The sequence below is a fragment of the Pongo abelii genome, chromosome 5 (genome assembly GCF_028885655.2).
Source record: "Pongo abelii isolate AG06213 chromosome 5, NHGRI_mPonAbe1-v2.0_pri, whole genome shotgun sequence".
In the NCBI taxonomy this organism is placed as follows: domain Eukaryota; kingdom Metazoa; phylum Chordata; class Mammalia; order Primates; family Hominidae; genus Pongo; species Pongo abelii.
In genome coordinates this window covers 151,052,595-151,079,955 of record NC_071990.2, presented here as the reverse complement: position 1 = coordinate 151,079,955, position 27,361 = coordinate 151,052,595, and the positions used below count along the sequence as shown (strand labels likewise).

Below are 27,361 nucleotides of genomic sequence, written 5' to 3'. Positions count from 1 at the left end.
AAATTTCTAAATATGTTCTACATATGTTTCTTGTTTATTTGCCTTTGAAGGAAATATTTGCCTTTGAAGGTTGGCCTGAAGAACTGAAAGAACCTCCTATTTGCAAGACAGGCCCAAGCATGTAATACTTTTGTACCATATGAGATAAAATTTTTTTAAATGAAATAAAAAAATTTAATTTTTATTTATTTAAAATTTAAAATTTTTAAATGAAATAAAATTTTTTAAAAATAGAAAAAAAAGAAGACCCCATGTCTACAAAAATTAAGAAATTAGCCAGGTGTGGTGGTGCCTGCGTGTAGTCCTAGCTACTCAGGAGGCTGAGGCAGGAGGATTGCTTGAGCTCAGGAGTTTGAGGTTACAGTGAGCTAATTGTACCACTGTACTTCAGCCTGGGTGGCAGAATGAGATTCTGTTTTAAACAAAACAAAACAAAATCTATTATCTCACAGTTCTGCAGGCTAGAAGTCTGAATCAAGCTGTCATCAGAGCCATGCTTGCTCTGAAGGCTCTAGAAGAGAATCCTTCCTTGCCTCTTCCTAGCTTCTCATGGCATTCGCTGGCTTATAGCTGCATCATCCTCATCTCTGCCTCTGTCTTCACATTGCCTTCTTCCCTGCATCTCCTCTGTGTCTCTCTCCAAATTTCTCAGTCCTTTCTTTTAAAAAGACACCCCGGCTGGGCACAGTGGCTCATGCCTGTAATCCCGGCACTTTGGGAGGCCGAGGCAGGTGGATCACCTGAGGTCAGGAGATCGAGACCAGCCTGGCCAACATGGAGAAACCCCTTCTCTACTAAAAATACAAAAAAATTAGCTGGGCTTGGTGGCAGGTGCCTGTAATCCCAGCTACTCTGGAGGCTGAGGCAGGAGAATCGCTTGAACCCGGGAGGTGGAGGTTGCAGTGAGCCAAGATCGCACCATCACATTCCAGCCTTGGGGACAAGTGCTTTCCTCAGGATGTGTGTACGCCCCAAATTAATGGCCAACATATGGTGCTGTGACCGCCCCAAAGACTTCATCTTAAAAAAAAAAAAAAGACACCCATCATTGGTTCATTGGATTTAGGGCTCACTCTCATCCAGTATGAACACTTCTTAACTTAATTGTATCTGTAAAGACTCTATTTCCGAATAAAGTCACATTCACAGAAATTAGAGGTTAGGACTTGAACATATCTTTTTGGGGGCACGATTTAACCCACTATAGGGTGTAAGGTGTTTGCAGAGCTCAAGAAAAGCTACCCAGCACTTTGGCTAGAGGTTAGCAAACATGTTGAACAGATACTGAGCTGAGCCTTGGAGGCCACATTTCTAAACATAGAATGTTGCAGGCATTCAAATGTGACCACTTATAATCCCACATCATTAGCCCAGGAGTAGGTACTTCATTTTAACATGCAATCGTCACTCATTCTTTGCCTTCAACCCAAGGTTCCTCTACCTGTTTCCCATAGTGCTCGTGTCTTTTCATTCAGTCTCTCTTCCTAGCAATGGGTAGCATGTTAGTATAGGCCATCTCATAGTTCCCTGGGGGCTTTTTGTAAGAGAACTATAGCTTCCAGAAAAATGGGTCTCTATATACCAGGCACTCTTCTAAGTACTTCATAGACACTAATTCCTGTAATTCTCACAGTATCTTTATGAGGTAGATAAGATTATTTATTCCCATTTTACATATTAGGAAACTCAAGTACAGAGGTTAGATAATTTGCTCAAAGTTACACAGTTAATAAGTAGCAGAGCACTCTGGCTTCAAGTTCGTGACACCAAACTCCCTTCCATTATAAGCTTAGATTCTTTCCCTACCAAGATATGCAAGAAAAGAAAAAAGAAACAATAAAAAAGAGCTTAGATTATTTCTCATACCATTTATCAAAATAAATTCCAGGTCATGATTAAAGACCTGAATGTAAAAAATAAAACTTGGGGTGGGCATTGTGGCTCATGCCTGTAATCCCAGCACTTTGGGAGGCCGAGGCAGGGGGATCACTTGAGCCCAGGAGTTTGACACCAGCCTGGGCAAGACGATGGTTCTGCAAAAATTTAAAACATTAGCTGAGTGTGGTGGTACGCCCTTGTAGTCTCAGCTACTTGGCTGGGAGTATGGCTTGAGCCCAGGAGTTCAAGGCTGCAGTGAGCTATGATTATGCCAGTACACTCCAGCCTGAGCAACAAAGACCCTATCTCAAGACAAACAAACAAAATAAATATATAAACATTAATACAAATAAAAAGAAAAAAGTCTATAGAATAGGAAAATGGGCAATGGAAGGGTGAAAAAGGAAAACTGCAATGCCAAGAAACGTATAAAAAGATCCTTAAGTTCACTAGTAACCAAGGAAATGAGAGTTAAAATAACCATGATATACCATTTCTCACACGTCAGATTAGCAGAAAGCACTGAGATTGTCTCAATCTCAGATGTTGGCAGGATATGGAGAAATGGGGACCCCTCCCATGCTGCTGGTGAACGAGTCATTGGAGAGCAGCTGAGCAGTTTCTAGTGGGGCCCAATGCATGCGTGTCCATGTCACCACTGCAAATAGCTATATATACTCTCTTTTAGCTCACTGGAAAAACAAGTTACACAACCCATGATATTCATGGTGTTCACTGATGCTGTAGATAGAAGGGGGCAGGCAAGCCAGGGGGTCCCCACTTGGACCCATGGATGGGCTTCCAGTCTCCAGGACAAATGTTATCTCTCTGGGCATCTGTGTCTTCCTCTGCGGTGACGGTCCGTACCCACACGTCTGCCATCCACTGTCTCAGCATCTCTGGACTGCTTCCTGAAAGCACAGACCTCAGTCTCACCGCAAGGGCCAGAATGGGCAGAAATAGCTTTGGGGCAGATCCAATGCCAATTTTAAACAGGGCAGAAGGAGAAAGTGTGTGAGGCTCACTGCCCTACTGTCTTCTCAGTGCTCTAATAGTGTCCAGAGATGTGTGGACATTGGCCCCACTGACACAGCAAGAGGAAAGCCGTGGCCTTCTCTCTCTTTTTTTTTTTTTGAGATGGAGTCTCACTCTGTTGCCCAGGCTGGAGTGCAGTGGCACAATCTTGGCTCACTACAACCTCTGCCTCTCGGGTTCAAGTGATTCTCCTGCTTCAGCCTCCTGAGTAGCTGGGACTACAGGCACACACCACCATGCCTGGCTAATTGTTGTATTTTTAGTAGAGATGGGGTTTCACTATGTTGGTCAGGCTGGTCTTGAACTCCTGACCTCATGATCCACCTGCCTCAGTCTCCCAAAGTGCTGGGATTACAGGCGTGAGCCACCGCACCTGGCCACCATCACCTTCTCTTACATCTCTTACATCTCTCAGAGGCAGAGCCTAGTTTTTGATGCTGTACCTAAACTTGTTGTTACCCCTGGAAGGCCTTACTTTTTGCTCAAGTGTGCAATAAATAGCCTCAACAACGATTTCATTCTTCCAGCTTCTCAGAGTCATGGCAGCAAAATCATTTTAGCTGTGGAGGATTCAAGATGAAGTTTCTCTAAATCAGATACTGTAAGAAGACTGTAGCATGGCTCTTTTCTTAAATCAAATAATCATTTTTCTGGCCTAAATAATGTCTCCAAAATTTAAGACAGAATTTTGGGGACCTCCACCAAATGCTTGCTTGTCTGCGTTGAGCCGATTCCGGAATCTCTTTTGAGAAGCAGTTGGTGCCGCCCACTGTGGCCCCTATCCTGTGCGGGCATGCTGCTTACCTGGGGCTGAGTACACATCGGGATTCCTAAACCTCATTGCCCAGGCTCATCTTTTCTTAAATGCACAGCCGGGTTGCACTTGGCAATATCCTCAGAGAGTTTCTTTTTTGATTGGTTGCTATCTCATACCTGCAAAAAATGTGGCTCAGTCATCTAGTGTTTGAAAGAGATCATCCAAGGAAGCCATTGCACTGGTGTCTCTGAGTTCTGTTGCTTTATTTGGTTAGATGATTAGAGAACAAGGCTCTTGGACAGCGGTAGCTCATTTCCCCATAGAAACGCCTTCCCTTGAGTTGAGGTATGAGGTTATACCCTCAGCTTTTACTGGGGCGTGTGGTGAAGAATGGGCATTTGAAGACCAACGTGGCATCTTCTACAGGACTTGAGCTGAAGATATTGACTGATTTCTTACTCAATGTAGGGATTTAGATCTCTCCTAATTTTTTTTTTTTTTTTTTTTTTTTAGACGGAGTTTTGCTGTTGTTGCCCAGGCTGGAGTGCAACAGTTAGATCTTGGCTCACTGCAACTGCCACCTCCTGGGTTCAAATGATTCTCTTGCCTCAGCCTCCCAAGTAGCTAGGATTACAGGCACCCACAACCATGCCCGGCTAATTTTTGTATTTTTAGTACAGACGGGGTTTCTCCATGTTGACCATGTTGGCTAGGCTGGTCTCAAACTCCTGACTTCAGGTGATTCGCCTGCTTTGGCCTCTCAAAGTGCTGGGGTTACAGGCGTGAGCCACCGCACCTGGCCAATCTCTCCTAAAATTTAACATCAGGAATGTATTTATTTCTCTTGGAAACTCTGCATCTTTTTTTATGGTTTTGGGAGCTTGGAGGCAATGTGTGGTTGTGTAAAGCATGTTTTTGAGTCTGATGGCCCTGGGCTTCCATCTTCACTCAACCACTTAATGAGTGAACGTGGGCAGGTTGGCTGCCCTTTCTCAACCCCAATAACCTCATCTGGAAATGGGAATAATTATTCCAATGCCATCGAGCTGTTGTGGGGATTAGGACACTTTGATGTAAACTACCATATATATCATTGGTGCTAAACAAATAGGAGTTGTCGGCCGGGCGCGGTGGCTCACGCCTGTAATCCCAGCATTTTGGGAAGCTGAGGTGGGCAGATCACGAGGTCAGGAGTTCGAGACCAGCCTGGCCAACATGTTCAAACCCCATCTCTACTAAAAATACAAAAATTAGCTGTGTGTGGTGGTGCGCACCTGTAATCTGAGACAAGAGAAATCGCTTGAACCCAGGAGGCGGAGGTTGCAGTGAGCTGAGATCGCACCACTGCACTCCAGCCTGGGCGACAGAGTGAGACTCCATCTCAAACAAACAAGAACAACAAAAGAAAAAAATGGGAGCTGTTACTTGAAAATCCATTGTACCAGAAAATTTCAAAGCTAGAATTAGTGTTCTAATGCAGTGACTACTCTAATCTAGCTTTCTAGTATGATATTCTTTTTTTCTTGTAAGGATTTCTGATTGAACTTTCAAAAAAATTTATTTATTTGTTTTTGAGACAGGATCTCACTCTGTCACCCAGGCTAGAGTGCAGTGATGCAGTCACAGCTCACTGCAGCCTCAACCTCCCGGGCTCAAGCAATCCACCTCAGCCTCCAGAGTGGTTGGGATCACAGGTATGTGCCACTATGCCTGGCTAATTTTTATATTTTTTGTAGAGCTGGGATTTGGCCATGTTGCCCAGGCTGGTCTTGAACTCCTGGGCTCAAACAATCCTCTTGCCTTGGCCTCCCAGAGTGCTGGGATTACAGGCGTGAGACACTGCACCTGGCCTTATTTTTTATTTTAATTATTCCATTCTCTGTGTTTTAATCATCTACACTGCTTCACATTTTCTTTGGGAGACAGGTGGTGAATGAATAAAAAGAGCTACACATTCCAGTTACCTTGTGCCATTCTTACCTCCCTAGCACCAACACCTGGGTTCTAAACCCACTTTGGCCAACTGGTTGACTGTGTGTCCTTGAGCAAGTTGCTGCCTGAGACATGGAGGTTTGTTGGGAGGTGGCTACTGTGTGGGTTGATTGTGTTCTTTTCTCTTCTTCTGGCCCCTGATGGGCATCACCAAATTTAGGAAATAATTTCAGAGTTCTGGGTCAGTTGCCTGTACCTGGTGAGGCTGGAGACCAGGCAGTCTGCAGAATGCTGTGGTCGGGTGGTGTCAGACTTCCCCTGCCACAGTGGGCGAGAAGTCACCACCCATGCCACGCAGGGCGGCAGTAGGGAGCCACAGGGCCATGTTATCTCTGACACAGGCTAGTGCCTTGGTCCCTAGTCAGAAGGACTTCGTGACTTGCTTGGAATTCCCCTTTGTGAAGGCTGGGACAGAGTCCTACCTGTGCCATGTCCCCATATGCACCCATATCTCCGTAGCCATCTCTGCTCTCTCTCTTGCCCTGACACTCTTCCTCCTGCAAGCTATGTTTGTGTCCAGCTGTGAGTACCGACTTTCCCCATGAGCAGCTAGAATCCGATCATCTTCTCAGCTGGAGGCAGGAGAACCTCTGTTCCAAGTTCCCATTTGGAACAGGGGTTCTCCCCCTTGGACTCTGAATGCTGTTCTTCTCAGGGAGCCTCTCCTGGCTTTGCTGTGCAGCCAACCCCAGCCGCCCTCCCAGAGACTTGCTGCCCTCACGGAGGGTTTGTTTTGCATGTGGTTGCTGAACTTTGATTCGGTGACTCATGCTGAGGTGCAAACTTTAAGTACCCCCCCGCCCCTTTAATTGCTTTCTTCCTTTCCTTTTTTCTTTCTTAAAAAAAAAAAAAAAAAAAAAAACCCAAAGCATAACTACTTTTGCAGCTGAACGTGACTGTGGCGTGCAGGAAGTAGAGCATTGGCATGAAGTGGCTCCTAGTGGCTGCTTGGCGCATGCCAGCTGCCCTCCTCTGACTCCAGTGGCACCTGGGGGCCTGGCCTCACTGACGGGAGAACATTGGTGTGAAGGCTCCTGGCGACCGGGCCAGCATTCATTGTGAAGACCGGAGGGACACACCCTGCTGGTGAGTGCATGTCCCCTGGCCGTCAGTCAGTGTGGCCAACACCACTCAGACTTGTTTCCAGGGGTGTAGGAGAGAGACTGGAACCCCGGGACAGGGGCAGGAGGAGGGCTGTTAGAGAGCAGTCCTTGGGGGAGTGTGACCCTGAACAATCTGATTTCTCACACTCTAAATTATTTTAAGTGCTAAATAAAAAATTAAGATAACCCTCTTTAATTTCATTTAGGTGAAATCCTTGCTCATTTTAGCAAAACTGTGCTTAATTTCCAGATGGCTTTTTTTGGGGAAAGATTAAACAGAGGGAGCTCTTCAGTTTCAGTAAAACCTCCTGCTGTGGCCTGTGAAGATATTTACATGTTAGGAAATCAGAAAGAGTAGAACTCCCAGGCACATTTGAGCCCTGTCACCTTGCTCGTGAGAGCATCTTCTAGACTAGTTATCATCTATCGGAAGCCTAGTTTCCAGGCTGAATGCAGTCAGGAACTTTTGGTAGCATCTCTTATAGAGGATGCCTCTGTGGGCTTCACAAAGGCTAATGAGGAAACTGAACTAAATCTTAATCTGACTGCAGTGAAGACAAATTCCCTGCAGCTGTAAGAAACCTCCGCTGTGGCCCCCAAGATTATGAGCTTTTCTCTAAGGCTAGGCGATGCCAACTGTGGGGTGCCCATCCCTGACCCATGAACAGGCTGGGGTGTGGACTACAGTAGAGTTGCTCCGGGATGTGGATCAGGGCTTAAATGCTTGTGTGTCCACCTTACAGAAACCATCACAACGCAGAAGAGCAGGGGACAAGTTTGAGAAAGCGAAAGGCCAGGCCAGCATACTTATGTTCACAGCAACATCGTTCACAGAGGCCCAGAGGCCCAGAGGCAGAGGCAACCCACGTGTCCACTGAAAGGTGAATAGATAAACATGATGTGGTGTATACATACAAAGGAATGTTATTTAGCCTTAAAAACGAGAGAAATTGGCTGGGAGTGGTGGCTCACACCTGTAATCCCAGCACTTTATGGGGCCAGGGAGGGAGGATCCCTTGAGGCCAGGAGTTTGAGACCAGCCTGGGCAACTTAGTGAGACCCCCATCTCTACAAAAAATAAAAAAAAAAAAACCCTGCCAACCATGGGAGTGTGTGCCTGTAGTTCCAGCTGCTCAGGAGGCTGAGGTAGGAGGACTACTTGAGCCCGGGAGTTTGTATTGAAGATATAATGCTGAGCAAAATAAGTCGGTGACAAAAGGACAAATACTGTACAGTTCCACTCCTAAGAGCTGCCTAGAATCATCATATTTATTGAGACAGAATGTACAATGGTGGGTGCCAGGGGCTGGGGACGGGAAATGGGAAGTTATGTTTAATGAGCTGAGAGTTTCAGTTTTGCAGGCTGAAAAGAGATCTGGAGCTGGATGCTGGTGATGGTTGCACAGCAGTCTGAATGTGCTCCATGCTACTGACCTGTACCCTTAAGATAGTTACAATGGTACATTTTATGTTACATATAATTTACCACAATTTAAAGAAAATTTAAAAAAATTACAAATTCCCTTAAAAAAAAAAATAAAGGCCAGGCGAGAAACACTAGTCCCATAAACTACCGTCTTTGCCTCTCTGTGACTTCCTCAAAATCTAACTGACAGCTCCACTGAGGGCCTCTAGCTCTGAGCTGAACCAGAAACTTTCTGTTTGGCCTCTGTGGAGAAGCTCAGGACAAGACAACTTTCTCCTCACCCTGGTGGCCGAGTTCTGGAGGCCGTAATTTCGTGGATTTCTGTGGAGTTGGCAGAGGTGACCCGGGAACAGACTTGGGGGGCAGGGGCGAGGTGTTGAGTGTGCTGGTCTTGGGGCTGGGCTGGCTGTGGTCTGCTCCATGGCACCTCATGGTGGCCGCTGGCCTTTGGGTGGCACCTGAGCAGCCCTGGGCAGTGCCTTCTGGCCTCGGCGAATCGCCACCTTTGGGAGTCTGGTCTCCCTTATTGACAGTAGGGTCCTGGGTATGTCACCAAAGCCGCTCTTTGCCTCAGTTTCCTCCCCTGCACTGGGAGTAATGAGGTGGCTCCCAGACACTGAGGTTCCCACAGATGTGATAATATACAAGGAAGTGCCCGTGGGAGCTGGCACTTCTCCCCCTACTCCTTCTCTCCTCTTTGTTTCTCTTTTCCTCAGGGCCCTTCTAGTCAGAGGCTGCAAACTAGAACCTGGGACCCCTCCCCTGGATTGGCTGATTCTAGAATGGACAGATCTGATCTGTTCCAGCCATGGGGCCCCCTCCCTTCCTCCCTGCTCTTCCAGGCCGCCCCGAACCCACCCCCGGGGGCCTGCTCTGACAACAGGAAGCTGCTCCTGTGACCTCCCAGGGCCTTGCGGGGCCACTTGGAGGATTTTCTAAGTGTTGTCGCTAATCATCCGGACAGAGTGTGACTTCCAGTCAGGACGGAGGAAGGAAACTTAAATGAAGTCGTTCAGACTTTCAGGTCTTCAAAATAGGAAGGAAGAAACGAGTCGCGGCTGGCAGAGCTGCAGCTCAGAGATCATCATGTCCCGGGGGAAGGCTGCGGCCCCAGGACCCAGTGGGCTCCTAAGAGCAGCACCCCACTCCTGTCCCCGCTTCTTCCGTATTTAGAAGTTTTAAAAAGGAACCAAGTTGATTTTAAAGTCTCAAGGGAGAAAAAGCCTCTGAAGTAGATGCATTCTTTCAGTTTAGTGTGAAAACAGCTCTCCTGGCCACGCTTGCCCCTTTCAGTCTCCTCAGAAAATGGGCTGTGGGCTGTGCCCCGAGGCCCCCTAGGGGAGCTGCCCCCTACTTCGGCCCCGGGCGGCTGTCCCTGCGCAGCCCCCAGTGTTTTCATTTTGGAAACGCTCATGTTTCTATCACATGGAGCTCAAATTACAAAAGAAACTTGGACTTTCCTCAGAGCCGTTCCTTGGTGACCGAAGAGAAGTCACCTGACCCAGCTAACAAGATGCTGCCTGTGTCCTGAACACATCTCAAAACGACAAATCATTTTTGTCACTGCAGATCATCTCTGCCATTTTACTAGCCATGCAGCCTTTACTTTCCGAGCCTCAGTTTCCTCACCCGCGGGAAGGGAACACTTGTATCTACCCCATCTTCCCACCAGGGGTAAGGGGAAGGCCTTGGATACAAAGGCTGAGCCATGGCCAGGAGCATGGCTCACGTCTGTAATCCCAGCACTTTGGGAGGCTGAGGCGGGCAGATCATTTGAGGTCAGGAGTTCGAGACCAGCTTGACCCACACAGTGAAACCCCATCTCTACTAAAATACAAAAATTAGTTGGGCGTGGTGGCACGTGCCTGTAGTCCCAGCTACTCAGGAGGCTGAGGCAGGAGAATCGGTTGATAATCAGGAGGTGGAGGTTGCAGTGAGCTGAGGTCGCACCATTTCACTCCAGCCTGGGCGACAGAGCAAGACTCTCTCTTTAAGAAAAAAAAAAAAAAAAGACTGAGCCACAGGAACGTGAACTTTTCTGTTCCTGTCTCCTGTTCCTTTCTCTCTCTTAGTTCTCACCCTCTTTTCTTTCTCCCACATCTCCTCCCTCTTCCATTCTTTCTTTTTCTTCCAGATTAAAACAAATGTCACAGTGCCTGCGTGGGGAGGGATGGAGGTGGCTGGGGCTGTCAGGGGTGGGAAGGCTTCTGAGGGGTGTGGCAGTGGGGTTTGCCTGTGAGGCAAATGTTCCGGGTGAGGGAAGAGCCTGACTGGAAGCCTTTTGGGCTCAGTGAGTGGCCCTGGTGTGACGCTAGCCTGTCAGGCTGGGTGAATGTCCTCTTCCTTTATGGAGTCCGGGCTGAAGGTGGACCTCAGCTGAGGGGACAACCGTCCTGAGAGAGAAGGACTGGTCACCAGTCAGGGAGGAGGTGAGGCTGGGCTGGAGGCAGGTGGCCAAGAGCCTGGAGGGTGTGTTGGGCCCGACTGTGATGATGGCGTGGAGTGTGACACGGCCCTTCTTCCCACTTGGAAGAGCCAGTCTCCCTTCACTGTGCACTTCAGCTCTCTCCAACAGTTCCTTGGCCTTCCCTGCCCCTCAAAGGAAGGTAAGACCTTCCTCACCTGTTTTTTTTGAGACAGAGTTTCGCTCTTGTTGCTCAGGCTGGAGTGCAATGGCACGATCTTGGCTCACCGCAACCTCCGCCTCCTGGTTTCAAGTGATTCTCCTGCCTCAGTCTCCTGAGTAGCTGGGATTAAAGGCATGCGCCACCACGCCTGGCTAATTTTGTGTTTTTAGTAGAGACGGGGTTTCTCCATGTTGGTCAGGCTGGTTTGCCTCGGCTTCCCAAACTGCTGGGATTACAGGCATGAGCCACTGCGCCCAGTCAGTTCTGGTATCTATTGTTCTCTTCTTTGTGTCCACATGTACTCCGTGTTTCACTCCCACTTATAAGTGAGAACATGTGCTATTTGGTTTTCTGTTTCTGCATTAATTCACTTAGGATAATGGCCTCCAGCTCCATCCGTGTTGCTGCAAAGGACATGATTTTGTTTTTTATGTCTGCATAGTATTCCGTGATGTATATGTACCATATTTGAAAGCACATTTTTCTAATTGAAAGTACGTGCTTATCTTCATGGTTTACAGCTCATTGTTAATGTTTTTGTCTATTTTCTTGAATTGATTATGAATGAGTTAACATTGGATTGTGTTATTTTGTTTTCATAGAGCTGGGATGCAGCACAGTGCTGGTGTTGAGTCAGTGAGCGGCAAATGTTTATTACACAAAGGAGTGAATGAGCTAGGGTGGTGGTGGTGTGAGTGTGAAGGGGATGGTGGTTATGGAAAATGTCCGGAAAGTAGAATTATTGGCCAACGGGTTGTAGAGGTAAGGAAAAGAGAGGAGTGAAAGGGGACTTCGAGATTTCTTCTTTGGGCCTCTGGGGGACGCCATTCAATAAGATTGGGGGCCCAAGGAAAAAGATATTTGAGAAGGGAAGATAACTTTAGCTTTGGATATTTAGTTTTAAAAATCTATTAGGGCATGGTGGCATACACCTGTGGTCCTGGCTACTTAGTAGGCTAAGGTGGGAGGATCACTTGAGCCCAGGAGTTCAAGTCCAGCTTGGGCAACATAGTGAGACCCCATTTCTAAAAATTAAAAAAACAAATCCATTAAACTCCTCAGATATACTAGGCATCATCTGGTGCTGGTGATTCTGAGGCAATAGGTCAGGATACCCGAGTAATTCAGTGTCTTGAGAAACAGAAGAATGATAATTCACAGTGTTATAAGACAGGTGTGAGCAAAGTGCTGTGGTAGATGAGATGGCCAAACTGCTCATTCTGTCTGTAGACTCAGGGATGACTGCTCTGAATAACAGTCATCTTGATGTCTTCCAAGACAAAGAGAGACTTCCAGGTAGAGAGGAAAACATACGCAGAAACACAGTGCTGAGAACATTCTGTTTTTTTGTTTGTTTTTTAAGTTTAGTTTTATTTTTTAAGAGATAGGCTCTTGCTCCGTCACCCAGGCTTGGGTCGGTGGCGTGATCACAGCTCACTGCAGCCTCAACCTCCTGGGGTCTGGTAATCCTCCTGTCTCAGCCTCCTGAGTGGCTGGGATTTCAGGCACACGCCACCATGCCCAGATAATTTTTAACATTTTTTGTAGAGATGGGATCTCACTATGTTTTCCAGGCTATTCTTGAACTCCTGGCCTCAGGCAATCTTCCCACCTCGGCTTCCCAAAGTGCTGGGATTACAGGCACAAGCCACTATGCTTGGTGTGACATTCTGGAATGCCTAGGGAGCAGGGAAATGTTCAGCATGGCTCTAGAGAAGGGGTCAGCTGGGCCAGGGGTGGGCAGTGAGGTGGTCAGTATCAGGGCTGCTTTGTGACAAGCTCGGCAGCCTGTCTAGGAATTTGGTGTATTTCTTGTAGCCAATGAGGAGATTTCGAAGCAGGTGGCGAACATGATCCGACTCGTTTTAGAAATACAATGCTGGCTACAAGCCAGATGGAGGCTGTTACAGTCATCAGGTATGGGGTGAAGATGGCAGGACTGAGGGGTGGGTGGGGCAGAGGACAGTAGGAGATAGATTTGAGAGGGCCAGATTGAGGGAGTAAAGACACTGGATGTTCTGTGCTGGGGCCCTGGGAGAAGGAGGGCGTGTCTATAGGTCACCTACATGGAGTCAGCTATGTGGAAATACCTGTTGGAACAGCTCTAGATTTAAGAATAAACTTTTTAGTTTCAGAGCCCCTTTATACTCTTAAAAATTATTGAGGTTCTTAAAGAGCCTTTGTTTATGTGGGTTCTATCTATCGCTGGATATGTACTTTATTAGAAATGAAAACTAAGAACTTAAAAAATTCATCTATTTCTACATAATAATAAACCAATTATACCGACATAAATGACATATGTTCATGAAAAATAGCTTTATTTTCCAAAACAAAAAAAAAAATTAGTAAGAAGCCTGGCATTAATTCACATTTCTGCAAATCTCTTTAGTGTCTGGGTTAATAGAAGACAGCTGGATTCTCATACCTGCTTCTGCATTCAAGCTGTTGCGGTATCACACAACATGTAGACTCTAGAATATTCTGTTGTACACTCAGGAGAGGATAAGAGTAAAGTACAGAAATTACATCTTAGCATTATTATAAAAATAGTTTTGTTTTTTTTTTTTTTTTGAGATGGAGTCTTGCTCTGAGATGGAGTCAGGCTGGAGTGCAGTGGCGTGATCTCGGCTTACCACAACCACTCCCTCCCGGGTTCAAGCGATTCTCCTGCCTCAGCCTCCTGAGTAGCTGAGATTACAGGTGCACACCACCATGCCCAGCTAATTTTTGTATTTTTAGTAGAGAGGGGGTTTCACTATATTGGCCAGGCTGGTCTTGAACTCCTGACCTCGTGATCTGCCTGCCTTGGCCTCTCAAAGTGCTGGGATTACAGGCATGAGCCCCGTGCCTGGCCTAAAAATAGTTTTTACCTTGAAGATGCCCTGAAAAAATCTTGGAGTCCCCCAAGCTTCCCTAGACCACACCTTGGGAACCACTGAAGTAGTCACTTAGCACATGTCTGTTGTGTGACTGCATTCTGAGTTCCCATAGCACTTAAATAGCAAGCACAGTGTTTATCTCACAGACTTATAACTGTGCCTGGTGCTCAGTGGGAGGTGTGAGCAAGACATGCAGCTGTGGGGCCCATCAGAATATAGGTGCTGGTGGAGGGTCTGGGTGGCACCCCAGCACTGAAGGAGAGGGGAAAGAGCTGGACCAATTGAGGAGAAGAATCAGGCCAAGTTATACAGCCTAAGGGAACAGATAGTTCCAAGAAAGGGCAGTCCACAATTTTTAAATTTAAAATAACAAGTCAAGGAGTGGTTCCCAGTTTCAAAAGTGGCAGAGAGGTGGCATAAGGCAAGGACTGTGAAGATGTTGTTGGATTTGGCAGTTAGACGGGGCTGGTGCCCCTGGGGTCAGTTTCATTGTTTCACATGGTGCCTGCCATCAGTGGGCTGAGGTGGAGTGGGAGGTGAGCAGGTGGCCACTGCAGCAGAGGCCTCTCTGTCCAGGGGTCTGGCTGCGAAATGCCCTTCACCTGCCAGACCCTGCCATTGTTAGATCTGCTCTGGCTCCTGAACTCCGGGGACAGGCCTGCAGAGAATGCCAGGCCAAAGTGGGAACCTGGCTGAGAGATGTGATTGACGCAAAGAAGTCAAATAGGAGAAGAGGGACTGAAGGTCAGGAGCCTGTGATACTGAGATGAGGGTGGGGTAGAAAGGTGGATGTGCCAGAATGTTCACTGAGCCTGATTTGTAACAGTGAAAAATGGAAAACAAACTTTCATCCTATGACATATGGTTAAACACTGAAGAACATACTCACTCATTCATTCATTCACCAATCAACACATGTACATTGAGATTCAACTGTGTGAGTCACTGTCCTAAGTGCTGGGGATACAGTGAGCAGTAGAACAGGTAAACTAGCATGGAAAGATTTCCAAACTGCATTTTTATTCTATTCTATTCTGTTCTATTTTTTTAGACAAGGTCTTGCTCTGTCATCTGGGCTGAAGTGCAGTGATATGATCTTGGCTCACTGCAGCCTCAAACTCCTGGGCTCAAGTGATTTTCCCGTCTCAGCCTCCTAAGTAGCTAGGACTACAGGCCAGCGCCACCATGTCCAGCTAATTTTTGTATTTTTTGTAGAGTCAGGGTTTTGCCATGTTGCTGTGGTTGGTCTCAAATTCCTAAGCTAAAGCGATCCACCTGCCTCGGCCCCCCAGGGTATTGGGATTACAGACATGAGCCACCACGCCCAGCCAAAAATCCATTTTTTTTTTGAGAGATGGAGTCTCACTCTGTTGCCCAGGCTGGAGTGCAGTAGCATGATCTTGGCTCACTGCAGCCTTTGCCTCCCAGGTTCCAGCGATTCTCCTGCCTCAGCCTCCCAAGTAGCTGAGATTACAGGTGCGTGCCACATGCCTGGCTAATTTTTGTATTTTTAGTAGAGACAGGATTTCGCCATGTTGGCCAGGCCAGTCTCGAATTCCTGACCTTGTGATCCACCCACCTCGGCCTCCCAAAGTGCTGGAATTACGGGCATGAGCCACTGCGCCCGGCCTCCAAAATGCATTTTTAATAACAAAAGCAAGTTGCTGAGCAATAAGTATAATATGACACCATTTGTGTAAAACTAAACCAAAACAACTCTAAAACAATATTTGTGTTTATCTATTAGACATGCAAGAAAACGTACAGAGAAAGAACTAGAGGGGTGCAGAAAAACAGTAGGGGAAGCGAGTGGGTTTGGGGTGTGCAGAAGAGACATCATGTCTTTTTATTCTTTATGCTTCTACGTTGCTTGGAGTTTTCACTTGCAATAAATATGTTTTCATTATTATTTCTGTATTAAAAAAATTTTTTTTTGAAATATATTGGTCTTTGTGGGTAGAAAAGAGAGAGAGGGACCCAGGCTGTCTAGAGTGTTCCTGTTGGTTTAGTCATCTTCCTTTAGAAACCATCTATCAGGTTGCAGCCCCCTTCCCAGGCCACCCTCTACCCCCTGGTGTAGGCCAGACCATAGTGCCTGGCTGGGATGGATGAAATTTGGGGCAGGCCCTTTTTTTTTTTGAGACGGAATTTTGCTCTTGTTGCCCATGCTGGAGTGTAATGGCACGATGTCGGCTCACCACAACCTCCGCCTCCCAAGTTCAAGTGATTCTCCTGTCTCAGCCTCCCGAGTAGCTGGGATTACAGGTGCCCACCACCATGCCTGGCTAATTTTTGTATTTTTAGTAGAGATGGGGTTTCACCATGTTGGCCAGGCTGGTCTCTATCTCCTGACCTCTTGATCTGCCGGCCTCAGCCTGCCAGAGTGCTGGGATTACAGGCGTCAGCCACCGCGCCCAGCTGGGGCAGGCCCTTCTATTGCAGAGGTTCATTGCGGTCTGAGTTAATCATTAGGGAAAGCTTTGCAGGGCACCAAGCAGAATTTGGGTGGGAGCACTGCCTTTCTGGAGTAGAATTCGCTTGGGGGCATTTGGCCCTAGGTAAGCCAGGGGCCTGTGTTAGTCTGCTTGAAACCTATGTTTGGCCTGTCCGGAGTGCTGGGTGCCCCAGAGCAAAGCACCACAGACTGGGGCCTTAAGGGAAATTCATCGTCTCACAGTTCTGGAGGCTGGAAGTTCAAGGTCAAGATGCCTGCAGGGTTGCTTTCTCCCTTCTTCCCAAGTCTTCACATGGTGGTCCCTCTGTGTGTTCTGTGTTCAAATTTCCTCTTCTTATAAGGACACCAGTCATATTGGATTAGCGACCTCCTTTTAGAGGTCATAGCTCTAAATATAGTCACACTCTGAGGTACTGGGGTGAGGAATTTACCATGGGAATTTGGGAGGTCACTATTCAGCCCCCCACAGAGTCTGAGAAACAAGAAACCTGTGTTTGGCGTGTCCTGAGTGCTAGGTGCACGCTCAGCCCCGGCAGCCCTGGTTTGTGGTCGGGTGTGTGCCCTGCCCGGCAGTGTGGGGTGAAGGCCTCAGTGAGCTCACTGTGAAAGCAGCGTGATTGCTTCTGCAGCTCCGCAGCCACATTGAGCAACTGAAAGTCCCCAATGGGACTGTGCTCCACCTGATTTCCTGACAGCTAGGCCGGGAGGGAGCCAGCGCAGGCACACCTTGCCCTTGCCCCAGTCTGCCCAGGAAACACCTGATGGATGCGTTTTTTTTCTCTTTAGCTCATGCCTGCAGGGCTCTGAGAGGAGGAAGCCTGGGGCAGGACCTGCGCCAGTGGCCGCTGGGCACAGCATGGAGCACCCCAGCAAGATGGAATTCTTCCAGAAGCTGGGCTACGACCGGGAGGACGTGCTCCGGGTGCTGGGCAAGCTGGGCGAGGGCGCCCTGGTCAACGATGTGCTGCAGGAGCTTATCCGCACGGGCAGCCGCCCGGGGGCCTTGGAGCACCCAGCTGCACCCAGGCTAGTGCCTCGGGGCTCCTGTGGGGTCCCGGACTCTGCCCAGCGTGGCCCGGGGACAGCCCTGGAAGAGGACTTCGGAGCCCTGGCCAGTTCTCTGCGACCCATAGTGATTGATGGCAGCAACGTGGCGATGAGGTAGCTTCCCTTCATCCTGTAGCTGGGGCTGGGGAGGCCCCTGTTCGCAGGAGCCCTGAGAACTGTCCCTCTTCTTTGTGGTTTGGTCCAAAAAGCTTTGGGGCCAATGGATCAGGCTTTGAATCCCTGTACCATCTCTTAGTAGCTGTGTGGCATTAAGGAAGTCACTTAACCCCTCTGAGCCTCATTTTCTCCATCTGTACGGTTGGGATCAAATCTCCGTAGAGGGTTTTTGTGCACAAAATGCCTAGGATAGTGCCTGACACAGAGTAAGTGTTCAACAAGTGTAGCTGTTATTATCATAACCCAGAGGAAGAGCCTTCTTTTGGGGAAGGTGTGGTAATGAGGGAGGCGCCCTGGGTCAAGTGTTGGCAGAAGTGGCTTCTTGTTGGGAGTCTGTCCCTAACCGGCTGCGAGACTCTGGGAAAGCTGCAGAACTCATTTCCTCTTCTGTGAAAGAGGCCCACAAATATCTCTTCTACTCTCTCAAGGTTATGAGCATCAGAGGGGAAGGTGTGCTTTGAAGTGCGCTGGAAGCCCTCTGCTGGGGTTGCTGGGGAGGCGGAGTTGCGGCTCCCTTAAGTTTGAGAGATTTGTTTGTGGCCCCCTGAGCTGCAGATGCGGCTGTGTGAACATCTGTGTGTTGGCATCTTTGTGGGTTTTGGGAATGCCAGCCTCATGCCTGAGTTGTTATCTGTCTGTCTTGGCTAAGCTCCTCTGTGACGGAATCTCTGCAGCCTCCCCCAACACCCTGCTGGACGAAGTGGGGCATTGCCCAAACAAGTGGATTATTCTACCGCTTGGCTTTGTTACAGCTGTGCAAAGGGCAGAGCCGTAGGAAACGGTTCACTCCCAGCTGTAAATATATGTGCTTCCCTTTTCAAAAGCTGAGTTACTCCCACCGTAGGTGGGAATCCAGAAAAGCAATTCTTTGCGGCACCGAATGTGTCAACAGAGCCTCCGAGAGTTTCCCCTGGGGATTTGGGCTCACTTGGATTTGGTGTTGCGGGACCTAGGTTTGCAATGGTTCAACCCAGATGATCCAGCCTCAGGGGCTGTCCCTGCACTTTTTGTGGTGTGTACTGAGAGTTTTTTTTTTTTTTTTTCAACTTTTAACCAGCTAAGTCTCCCTGGCATTGATGACATCAGAAGGCGATGGAGCCCTCTCTTTCTCCTGGGACTTAGGGGCTGGCCCATGGGGTCTCTGTCACATTGTCACCCATGTCATGTATAGGCACCAGATAGGTAAACCTATGAAATTCTGCTCAATTTAAGATCTCTGGGAAGCTAAAAGGATTTTTAAGAATCCAGTAGGTTCTGAGGGTGCTAGAAAGACTAGAAGGGGTTGTGAGAGGGGCCTGGCCTCTATATGATCTGAGCAAGGAACCTCTCTCCCTGGACATCCATAGAAGGAAGGCTTTGAATGCTTAAATCAAAGACCTTCCCAGCCCTAAGGTTGTATGAGTTCTGTGATTCCAAATCAAAACAGCAGAGTGGCTGTAGGATAAAAAGACTATTTCAGGGGCAACAAACATGCCCGCTCCCCAGAGAATCTCTTTGGGGACCGGGCATATTTTAGAAGTTGTTATAATAGGATAGTGGTGGAGGGTTTTGTTTTTATGGGAGTCTCTGTTGCTGCTTGGAGTCAAACTTAAGCCACATCCTCTGTTTGCACATGACCATAATGTGTCCTGGGTACATCCATTGATCCCCCACCTCTGCCCCCCACCTCCCACGATTGCAATCAGATTAATTTTCTCATGCTCAGTCTGTGCAGGTTACACATCGAAACCCTTACTCAGACTTACTACGAAGAATGTGTCAGAGCATAAATGTTCTCACACACTGGCTACCTCCAAAACACTTGAGTTAACCAGAACACATGTACCTATGCTCTGTGTGTATCATATACGGACACACACACACAATGTGTCTACACACACACATATCCCCTCTCTCTGCCCCTGGATCCCAGTAGTTAGGGAAAAGAGACAAATGGCACAACCGCCACCTGATCATAGGACTTAATTTGTTCCTTTTAAAGGCAAGTTCTGGGGAGAGTGGGGTGTAAGGTTCCACCCCATCCTCTGACCCTTCTGCAGTGACATCTGTTGTGTCCTCCAATGGGACTTTCAACAGGACTCATGTCCCTCCAGGTCTGCCATATCCTTAGTCATGAAAGGTTCAAGCGGGTGCTGACCCTTCACAGGCAATGGGGTGATTGAAACCCAAAGTGGTGTCTCATTGTTATCTGTTGACCTTAAAATTCAATTAACCTCCGAAACATGGTTTCTGAAAATTCCCTTTCACTGAGGTTTTGTAGTATTGCAGACATTGCCATTTTCTGTTTTTGCAGGCAACACTGCTTCATGCACTGTCTGGCCTTGCAGTGGTGGGGAGGGTCTTAAAGACCGAGTGGGACACCTGTTCTTTCCACCTTGAGCGGATGAGAAGTGTGGCTCTTATTGGCGGGAATGTTCTTCAGTGTGCCTGTTCCTGGCTGTGGCTCTGTCCCCTGGAAGTGTCCTTCTGGAAGTTCTAGAGAAGAGTCTTTTATTTTTTCCAGCTTCCAGAGACTGCGTTCCTCAGGTCGTGGCCCCTTCTCTCTTCAAAGCCAGCAATGGCCTGAAATGATATATACAATGTGGCATGTCTGTGTGCATATATGTGTTTCTCTGGGGGGAAGAGTCATAGCTTTCAATAGATACTTAAAGAGTCTGTCATCCCTAAAAATATGATAACCCACTGACATAGAATGAGACATTACAGATAATTCTATGCTTTGTGGCAAGGGATTTATTTTTCCTCTGCCTTTCAGGAGGCACTAGGCCATGTGTCCCCTGTTAGCACAGAGAATGTTAGAGTGGGCCATCAGTTCTTGTTCTGACCCTCTCAGTTACACAGGAAGGGACTTGACAGGCTTGACTGTGGTCAACACTGGCTTGAATCAGACCCTGACCTCCACCGGTGCTTCCTAACCATGACACAATAGGTAGAAGTTTCCATGGCTTTCTTTCCCCAGTGCTTCAGAATGTTTAGCCCAACGCCATTGGTCGTGCTTGGCTGAACCCAGAAGGCCTGGCTGCTGCTCTCTGGAGGTTGACAGAGTGGGCCACTGGCCCAGTGCTTTTTAGAGAAATGGGCTCTCCTAAGCAGGACTACTGGCATCATTCATCATTTTGTAAGAGGTGGGTCAATGTAATGAGAACTCCAAGTGATGATGTGGGGAGAGTGGAAGATGGGGACCTGGTAAACAGACCTATGGCTGCCCCCAGTTTTGCTGGACCTCTTGCTGTACCCCATAAAGGAAACCAGGGAAGTCAGAAGTACAGGACCGCTAGGCCAGGGCTGCCCAACACAACTCCCCACAGTGAGGGCAAGGCCCCCCCCTGCCCTGTCCCCACAGAGCCACTTGCCACGTGTGGCGTTCGAGCACTTGAAATGTGGCCAGTGCAACCAAGGAACTGGCTTCTACATTTTATTTTTTAAATTAATTTTAACTTAAATGTGAATAGCCAGGTGTGGCAAGTGGCTATAGATTGGACTGTACAGCTGTCCCTTTTCAGCCATCCAGCTGTGTGACCTCAGGTAGGTCACCTGGCTTGAGCCCTGTTTACACAATTAGGATGTTGGACTAAACCTTAAAAGGCCTTTTCATCTCTAATGGGTGAGGATTCAAGGTGGTTATTTTACATATGCTTGAAATAAATAAATACATTTTATTTTTATTTTTATTTTTCTTCAGACGGAGTCTTGCTCTTTTGCCAGGCTGGAGTGCAATGGTCCAATCTTGGCTCTCTGCAACCTCCACTTCCTGGGTTCAATCGATTCTCCTGCCTCAGCCTCCTGAGTAGCTGGGATTACAGGTGTCTGACACTACACCTGGCTAATTTTTGTAGTTTTTTGTTTGTTTGTTTTGAGACAGTCTCGCTGTGTTGCCCAGGCTGGAGTGAAGTGGCGAGATCTTGGCTCGCTGCACCCTCTACCTCCTGGGTTCAAGCAATTCTCCTGACAGCCTCCCGAGTAGCTGGGACTACAGGTGTGTGCCACCATGCCTGGCTAATTTTTTGTATTTTTAGTAGAGACTAAAATTTCACCATGTTGGCCAGGCTGGTCTCAAACTCCTGACCTTGTGATCTGCCTGCCTCGGCCTCCCAAAGTGCTGGGATTACAGGTGTGAGCCACCACGCCCAGGCACATTTTTGTTTTTTTTTAGTAGAGCTGGGGTTTCGCCATGTTGGCCAGGCTGGTCTCGAACTCCTGACGTCAAGTGATCCACCTCAGCCTCCAAAGTGCTGGGATTATAGGTGTGAGCCACTGTGCCTGGTCAATACATTCTTCTCATAAAGGAATTTCTCTTCTTTAGAGGTTCAGAGAGAGTAACTCACCTGAGGTCACAGAGCAAGAAGAGCCAGCTCTGGATTCAGTGCTCTCTCCAATGCCTCGCGTTCCCACCAGACATTAGCATTCCTTCTGCAATCCCCCCTGGCCTAGCAAAGGGCCACAGGGTAGGAGATCCTGACCCATAGGCTCTTGTCCTGCAGCCAGAGCCTGGCAGAACAGAGGTGGGCTCTGGCTGCAGTTGACAGGCCCTCGACTTGTCAGCTGCAGGCAGGAGGTGTGAGGCCCCACTCCCTTCACAGGGACCCTCTGCAGGGCTGGTGCCCAGGATGCCCTCAGGGTGCCACATGTGCCTTGAATAGTAGCTCTCATGGATTAGCAGCCCAAAGACTGATTTCTGAGTGCAGTCTCCATACCTTCAAGGTAGGGCTGTGTGTGTGTTTCCGTGAGAAAGAGAGGGACATCAGCTAGGGTCATTCAGCTGAATACCTGAGTCCGTAGGTACCTGGCCTTAAGAATAATGTCCAGCAACTTTTTAGGAAGAAGGCAGCTTGCATTGAAAGCATGTTCAAAATGGCATCATGGTGTGTGGGAAGAGCATGAATTCTCACGAGCCAACAGTTGCAGCATTTTCTTGCCTAGGGTGGGCAGACTCACAAGTGCCCAGCCTGTTTTACATTCTGTAGGCAAATCTAGAAAAGGCGGGATTCAAAATACAACCTTGGGGGGAAACCACCTGATAATTTCACATCCTCTTACTGCCCCAGAGTAGGGTTTCATGTAAATGTGTCCTCATTTTGGAGTGCACAGGGCTTTTTGCTTTGGCTGTTGTTTACATTTTTACACTCTCAGGACACTCTGCAGGCTCTGGTTTGTGCCGGAGTAAGGGACCTCCAAGGAAGAGAGAGATCAGGCTTGAAATCATACCTCTCAGTTTTCATCATGCCCCTCTCACTGGGTTCCCAGCAGGCAAGAAAGAGAATGGTGGGGGTTTATGACCGGGCTGGGGATCAGACCTGCTTCTGAGACCCTGAATCAGTTCTGTCCGACGTTAGCCTTGGGTTCCTGCCTGTCTGCGTCCATTTCTTGTAAGGTGAAAGCTCCCAGAGCAGCCCCTGCTCATGGTCTCTTTCCTCTGCCTTGAGCTGGGGAGAGATCTCCTGGTGAGAAGGGTCAGAGTGTTTGCAATTGAGAGTGGCAACAGCAGCTTCCCTTCACATCTCAGACCCCTGAGGAATCATTGCTCCTCTCTTTCCTCCTGCCCACAGCCACAACCTTCCTCCACATGTGACTGCTTTGGGAGCCCCTAGCCTCTGCAGGAACTACTTGGCAATAGTCAAAGATGCAGTGGTATACAATTGGATTGTCTAGTTACTGAAACTGGCTAGCACTCTGATTGCAGCTACCCCAGACACAGTTGTCAGGCAGGCAAAATTTGCCTTGGGTGCCAACCCACTTCCTCTTTGTACCTTCGGTTATTCAAAACTCCCAGCTCTGGTGGGGTGCAGCGGCTCACGCCTGTAATCCCAGCACTTTGGGAGGCCGAGGCAGGCGAATCACCCGAGGTCAGGAGTTTGAGACCAGCCTGACCAACATGAAGAGACCCTGTCTCTACTAAAAATACAAAATTAGCTGGGTATGGTGGTGCATGCCTGTAATCCCAGCTACTCGGGAAGCTGAGGCAGGAGAATCGCTTGAACCTGGGAGGTGGAGGTTGCGGTGAGCCGAGATTGCGCCATTGCACTCCAGTCTGGGCAACAAGAACAAAACTCCGTCTCAAAAACAAACAAAAAACAAAAAACAAAACTCCCAGCTCCTGTCTCCTTTTCCCAGGGCCTGGCTCTCGGCTTGCTGCCTGATGAGCTGGTTCACAGTGTTGGTTAATAAGGGCATGAGGTGCCTTTTCTAAGCATGAGCATTTAAACTGTGGGTTACTATTGCTCCAAAAGAACTGCCATCTGGATCCTGAGGTATAGATGAAGTTGGGGGGAATCAATGGTCTTCGGGAGACTAGGGAGGAAGAGTTTGCAGCCAAAGGGGTCAGGCTTTGAGGGCTGCCCCTAGATCAGAGAGTTGGACATGTTGTTTTGCTTCAGTTTCCTCAAGGGTAAAATGGGGACAGGGTCACTTCCTCAAGGGCTTGTTGTAATGATTAAATGAGGCAAAATGTGCAAAGTGCCCTGGAAGACAGAACTTTCTGCAGATCTTAAAAATGAGCTCCAAGGCCAGGCGCAGTGGCTCATGCCTGTAATCTCAGCACTTTGGGAGGCCAACATGGGAGGATCACCTGGGGCCAGGAGTTCAAGACCAGCCTGGACAACATAGCCAGATCTCATCTCTACACAAATTTTTAAAATTAGCCAGGTGTGGCAGTGCACACCTGTAGTCCCAGCGACTTGGGAGGCTGAGGTGGGAGGACTGCTTGAGCCTGAGAGGTCGAGGCTACAGTGAGCCATGATTGTACCATTGCACTCCGGCCTGGGTAACAGAATGAGACTCCATTTCTTAAATAAAAAAAAGAGCTCCAAGAAGCAAGGGTGATGTCTTTTCTTAGCATGCAGTGCAGAGCCTTGTAGTAGATATTCAGGAATTGTGCTGAGTCTCTGAAGGAACGTGCAGATGAGTGGATGCCTTTGGTGTGTGCATTCCTGTCTGTGTGCTGGGGAGTGGGCTCCCAGGGCGACTGAGAGCTCTGCCAGAGTCCAGGTTCCCTTCCTCTCTCTCACCACTGAACACTGCCTCCTACACCCACCAAAGGTGTCACAGATGGCTTGTGAATGGTTAAACGCAAATATGGAAGAAGACCCTGAAAAGAGAGCAGCAATTAAGAAACAGCTTTTTTTTTTTTTTTTGAGATGGAGTTTTGCTCTGTCACCCAAGCTAGAATGCAGTGGCTTGATCTCGGCTCACTGAAACTTCTGCCTCCCGGGTTCAAGTGATTTTCCTGCCTCAGCCTCCTGAGTAACTGGGATTACAGGCATGCGCCACCATGCCTGGCTAATTTTTGTATTTTTAGTAAAGAGGGGGTTTCACCATGTTGGTTAGGCTGGTCTCGAATCCTGACCTCGTGACGCCCGCCTCAGCCTCCCAAAGTGCTGGGATTACAGGCGTGAGCCACAGCACCCGGCCAAGAAACAAGTTTTAAAATAATTGTGGTGGTGCTATTTTCCCTTGAGAATTAACTGAGGGTGGACTTGACTACATTGAAGAGATGTATGTGTCTCGGGGGTGACATGAGGGAGGGTGTCATCAATTGTTCACTTTACTGCTTCAGGGACACAGAAAACGGACCTCATTTTCTATGACAGGCACAATCTCTTACCCTCTTTTTTAGGTAGGGGAGGGTATACCTTACGTTTGCCAGTGTACATCAGGTGGAGCCTCCGTTTCTTCTGTCTCCTGGGCGACTCAGGATCAGTGGTTCCTCTCTGCCCCCTCCTGTCTCAGATGGCCTCTGGGGCCTTTGAGACCTGGTATTGGCTGGAAAAGGGGTCTGGGGCCCTCACTGGGTTCTGCTGCACAGTGGCTGGGCTGGCCTGGCCTCTAAACAGGAAACATGGAAGTGGCCTTCTGGGAGCCATGCTGGCTTAAAGTGCTGTCTGCTCACTGGCGCCAGCTTGTCCATCCCCAGACAGTCCACCAGGCCTGGGGTCACACGAGGGATGGGGTGTGGCTTCAGACTCACCTCTCCTCCAAGTCATGTTCCTCTAAGGCAGCCTTGTAGAAACCCAGTTTCTCTGAGGGGCTTGCAACCTGCCCAGGTTGTGCTGAAAAACAAAGGTTCAGCCTTTGGTTCAGCCTCTTGTTCACACAGTCTCGATGTTTCTCCATCTCCCCCTCCCCTATGGTTGGGCTGGGTGGAGCCGGAATGGGGGGGCAGGGTGAGGACTTCCTCCTCCTTCCATCTCCTCTCTTTTTCAGCTTCTGCTGGACTGGGAAGGACCAGCGATCTGCTTCCTCTTCCCTTTTTTTTTTTTTTTGAGATGGAGTCTCACTCTGTCGCCCAGGCTGGAGTGCAGTGGTGTGATCTCAGCTCACTGCGACCTCCGCCTTCCAGGTTCAAGCGATTCTCCTGTCTCTGCCTCCCGAGTAGCTGGAACTACATGTGCATACCATCACACCCAGCTAATTTTTTTGTATTTTTAGTAGAGACAGGGTTTCACCGTGTTAGCCAGGATGGTCTCGATCTCCTGACCTCGTGATCCTGCCTCCTTGGCCTCCGAAAGTGCTGGGATTACAGGCGTGAGCCACCACACCCGGACTTCCTCTTCCTTTTGTCCACAGATATCCCCGTTGATATTTTCTCCTCACTGTACAAGCCTCAGAGTTCAGCCTCAATAGTGAAAGGGATATTTATCTTCTTCATTTTTTTTTTGAGACGGAGTCTTGCACTGTCACCCAGGCTGGAGTGCAGTGGCTCAATCTCAGCTCACTGCAACCTCTGCCTCCCAGGCTTATGCAATTCTCCAGCCTCAGCCTCTCCAGTAGCTGGGATTACAGGTGCGTGCCACCACACCCAGCTAATTTTTGTATTTTTAGTAAAGACGGGGTTTCACCATTTTGGTCAGGCTGGTCTTGAACTCCTGACCTCAGGTGATCCGCCCGCCTCAGCCTCCCAAAGTGCTGGGATTACAGGCATGAGCCACCGTGTCCTTTTTCTTTTATAAACTTGTGACTATCCTAATCTCCCTTGAGAAAATAGCAGGAAAGTTCACATACGAGAGAGAGCACAGCAATGCAAATTCAAAATGTCATCCTTGTCTGCATATGGGTTGGCTGCCAGGCTTCTTGGGAGAAGGCATGAGTGGTATGGTGGCCCTTGGCTCTCTAAGAACTTATCCTTGCCCCTCCCTTTACACCTGTTGCCCGGGCTCATTCCTCATGCTCCAGCCCCACTCCTGTCTTTCTGGTCCCTAGACCATGTCAGTTACGCCTGTGTTTGGATCTCTCTGGTGAGCTCTTCCCTTTGCTTCGGCTTCTCCTCTAGCTGCTTCTCAGCTGAGTTTCTTCTCAGCCATTCGTTTATTCAACAGCTTTTAAAGTGAGTCATTACAATTATTAGGCACAGTGCTGGACACTGAGAGTTCCGTGGTGAGCAAGAGGAGCCCATGGTTTAAAGAAGGGAGACCCAGGCAATCCCCTGGATGGGTGCCAGCGTTCCCCAGCGCCAGGAAGGAGCAGGAGGGTGCCGTGAGAGCTTGTGAGAGGGATCTGCTGGAGTCTAGGGAGTAGGGGATGCTTTCCTGAGGAAGTGAGGATGAAGCTGGGATCTGAAGGCGGAAGAGGAGGTGGAGTGATTTAATTTGAGGCCAGGCTCTGTCTCACCCATGGCTAAGTCCAGTTGATTTTGCCTTCTCAATATTTCAAATCTATCCACTTGTCTCCCTCCAGCGAAACCCCACTGACCCCACTGACTGAGTCTGAGGGACGTCTTCAGGTTTCACCAGTCACTTGGAGCAGCGTTTGGCGACCCCTTTTCCCTCGGCTTTCCTGATGCACATCCTCTGGTTTTCTGCCTCCTTCTCAGATCTGTCCCTCCTGAGTCCCATATGATATTGCCCCCCTCTACCTATAACCAGCTGCAAAGTTGCAGAGTTCCTCCAGGTCCAGCCCAGGCCGCTCACTTTCTCTCCAGGAGAGCAGGAAATTCTGTCCATGCTGTCGCCTCAGCTATTGCTTACACAGAGATGGCCTACAACTTCAA

At 48.6% G+C, this 27,361-nt stretch overlaps 1 protein-coding gene across 1 annotated transcript in view; it reads left to right on the top strand.

Annotated features, from left to right (window-relative positions):
- The first annotated feature begins 6,507 nt into the window (after positions 1-6,507).
- Positions 6,508-27,361, top strand: part of ZC3H12D (zinc finger CCCH-type containing 12D) — a 37,299-nt gene continuing 16,445 nt past the window's right edge. Inside the window, exons 1-2 of the mRNA XM_063725049.1 lie at positions 6,508-6,748; positions 16,942-17,316. Of these exons, the coding sequence (XP_063581119.1) occupies positions 17,012-17,316 (305 nt within the window). The 5' untranslated portion in view covers positions 6,508-6,748; positions 16,942-17,011. The remainder of the gene's footprint in view (positions 6,749-16,941; positions 17,317-27,361) is intronic.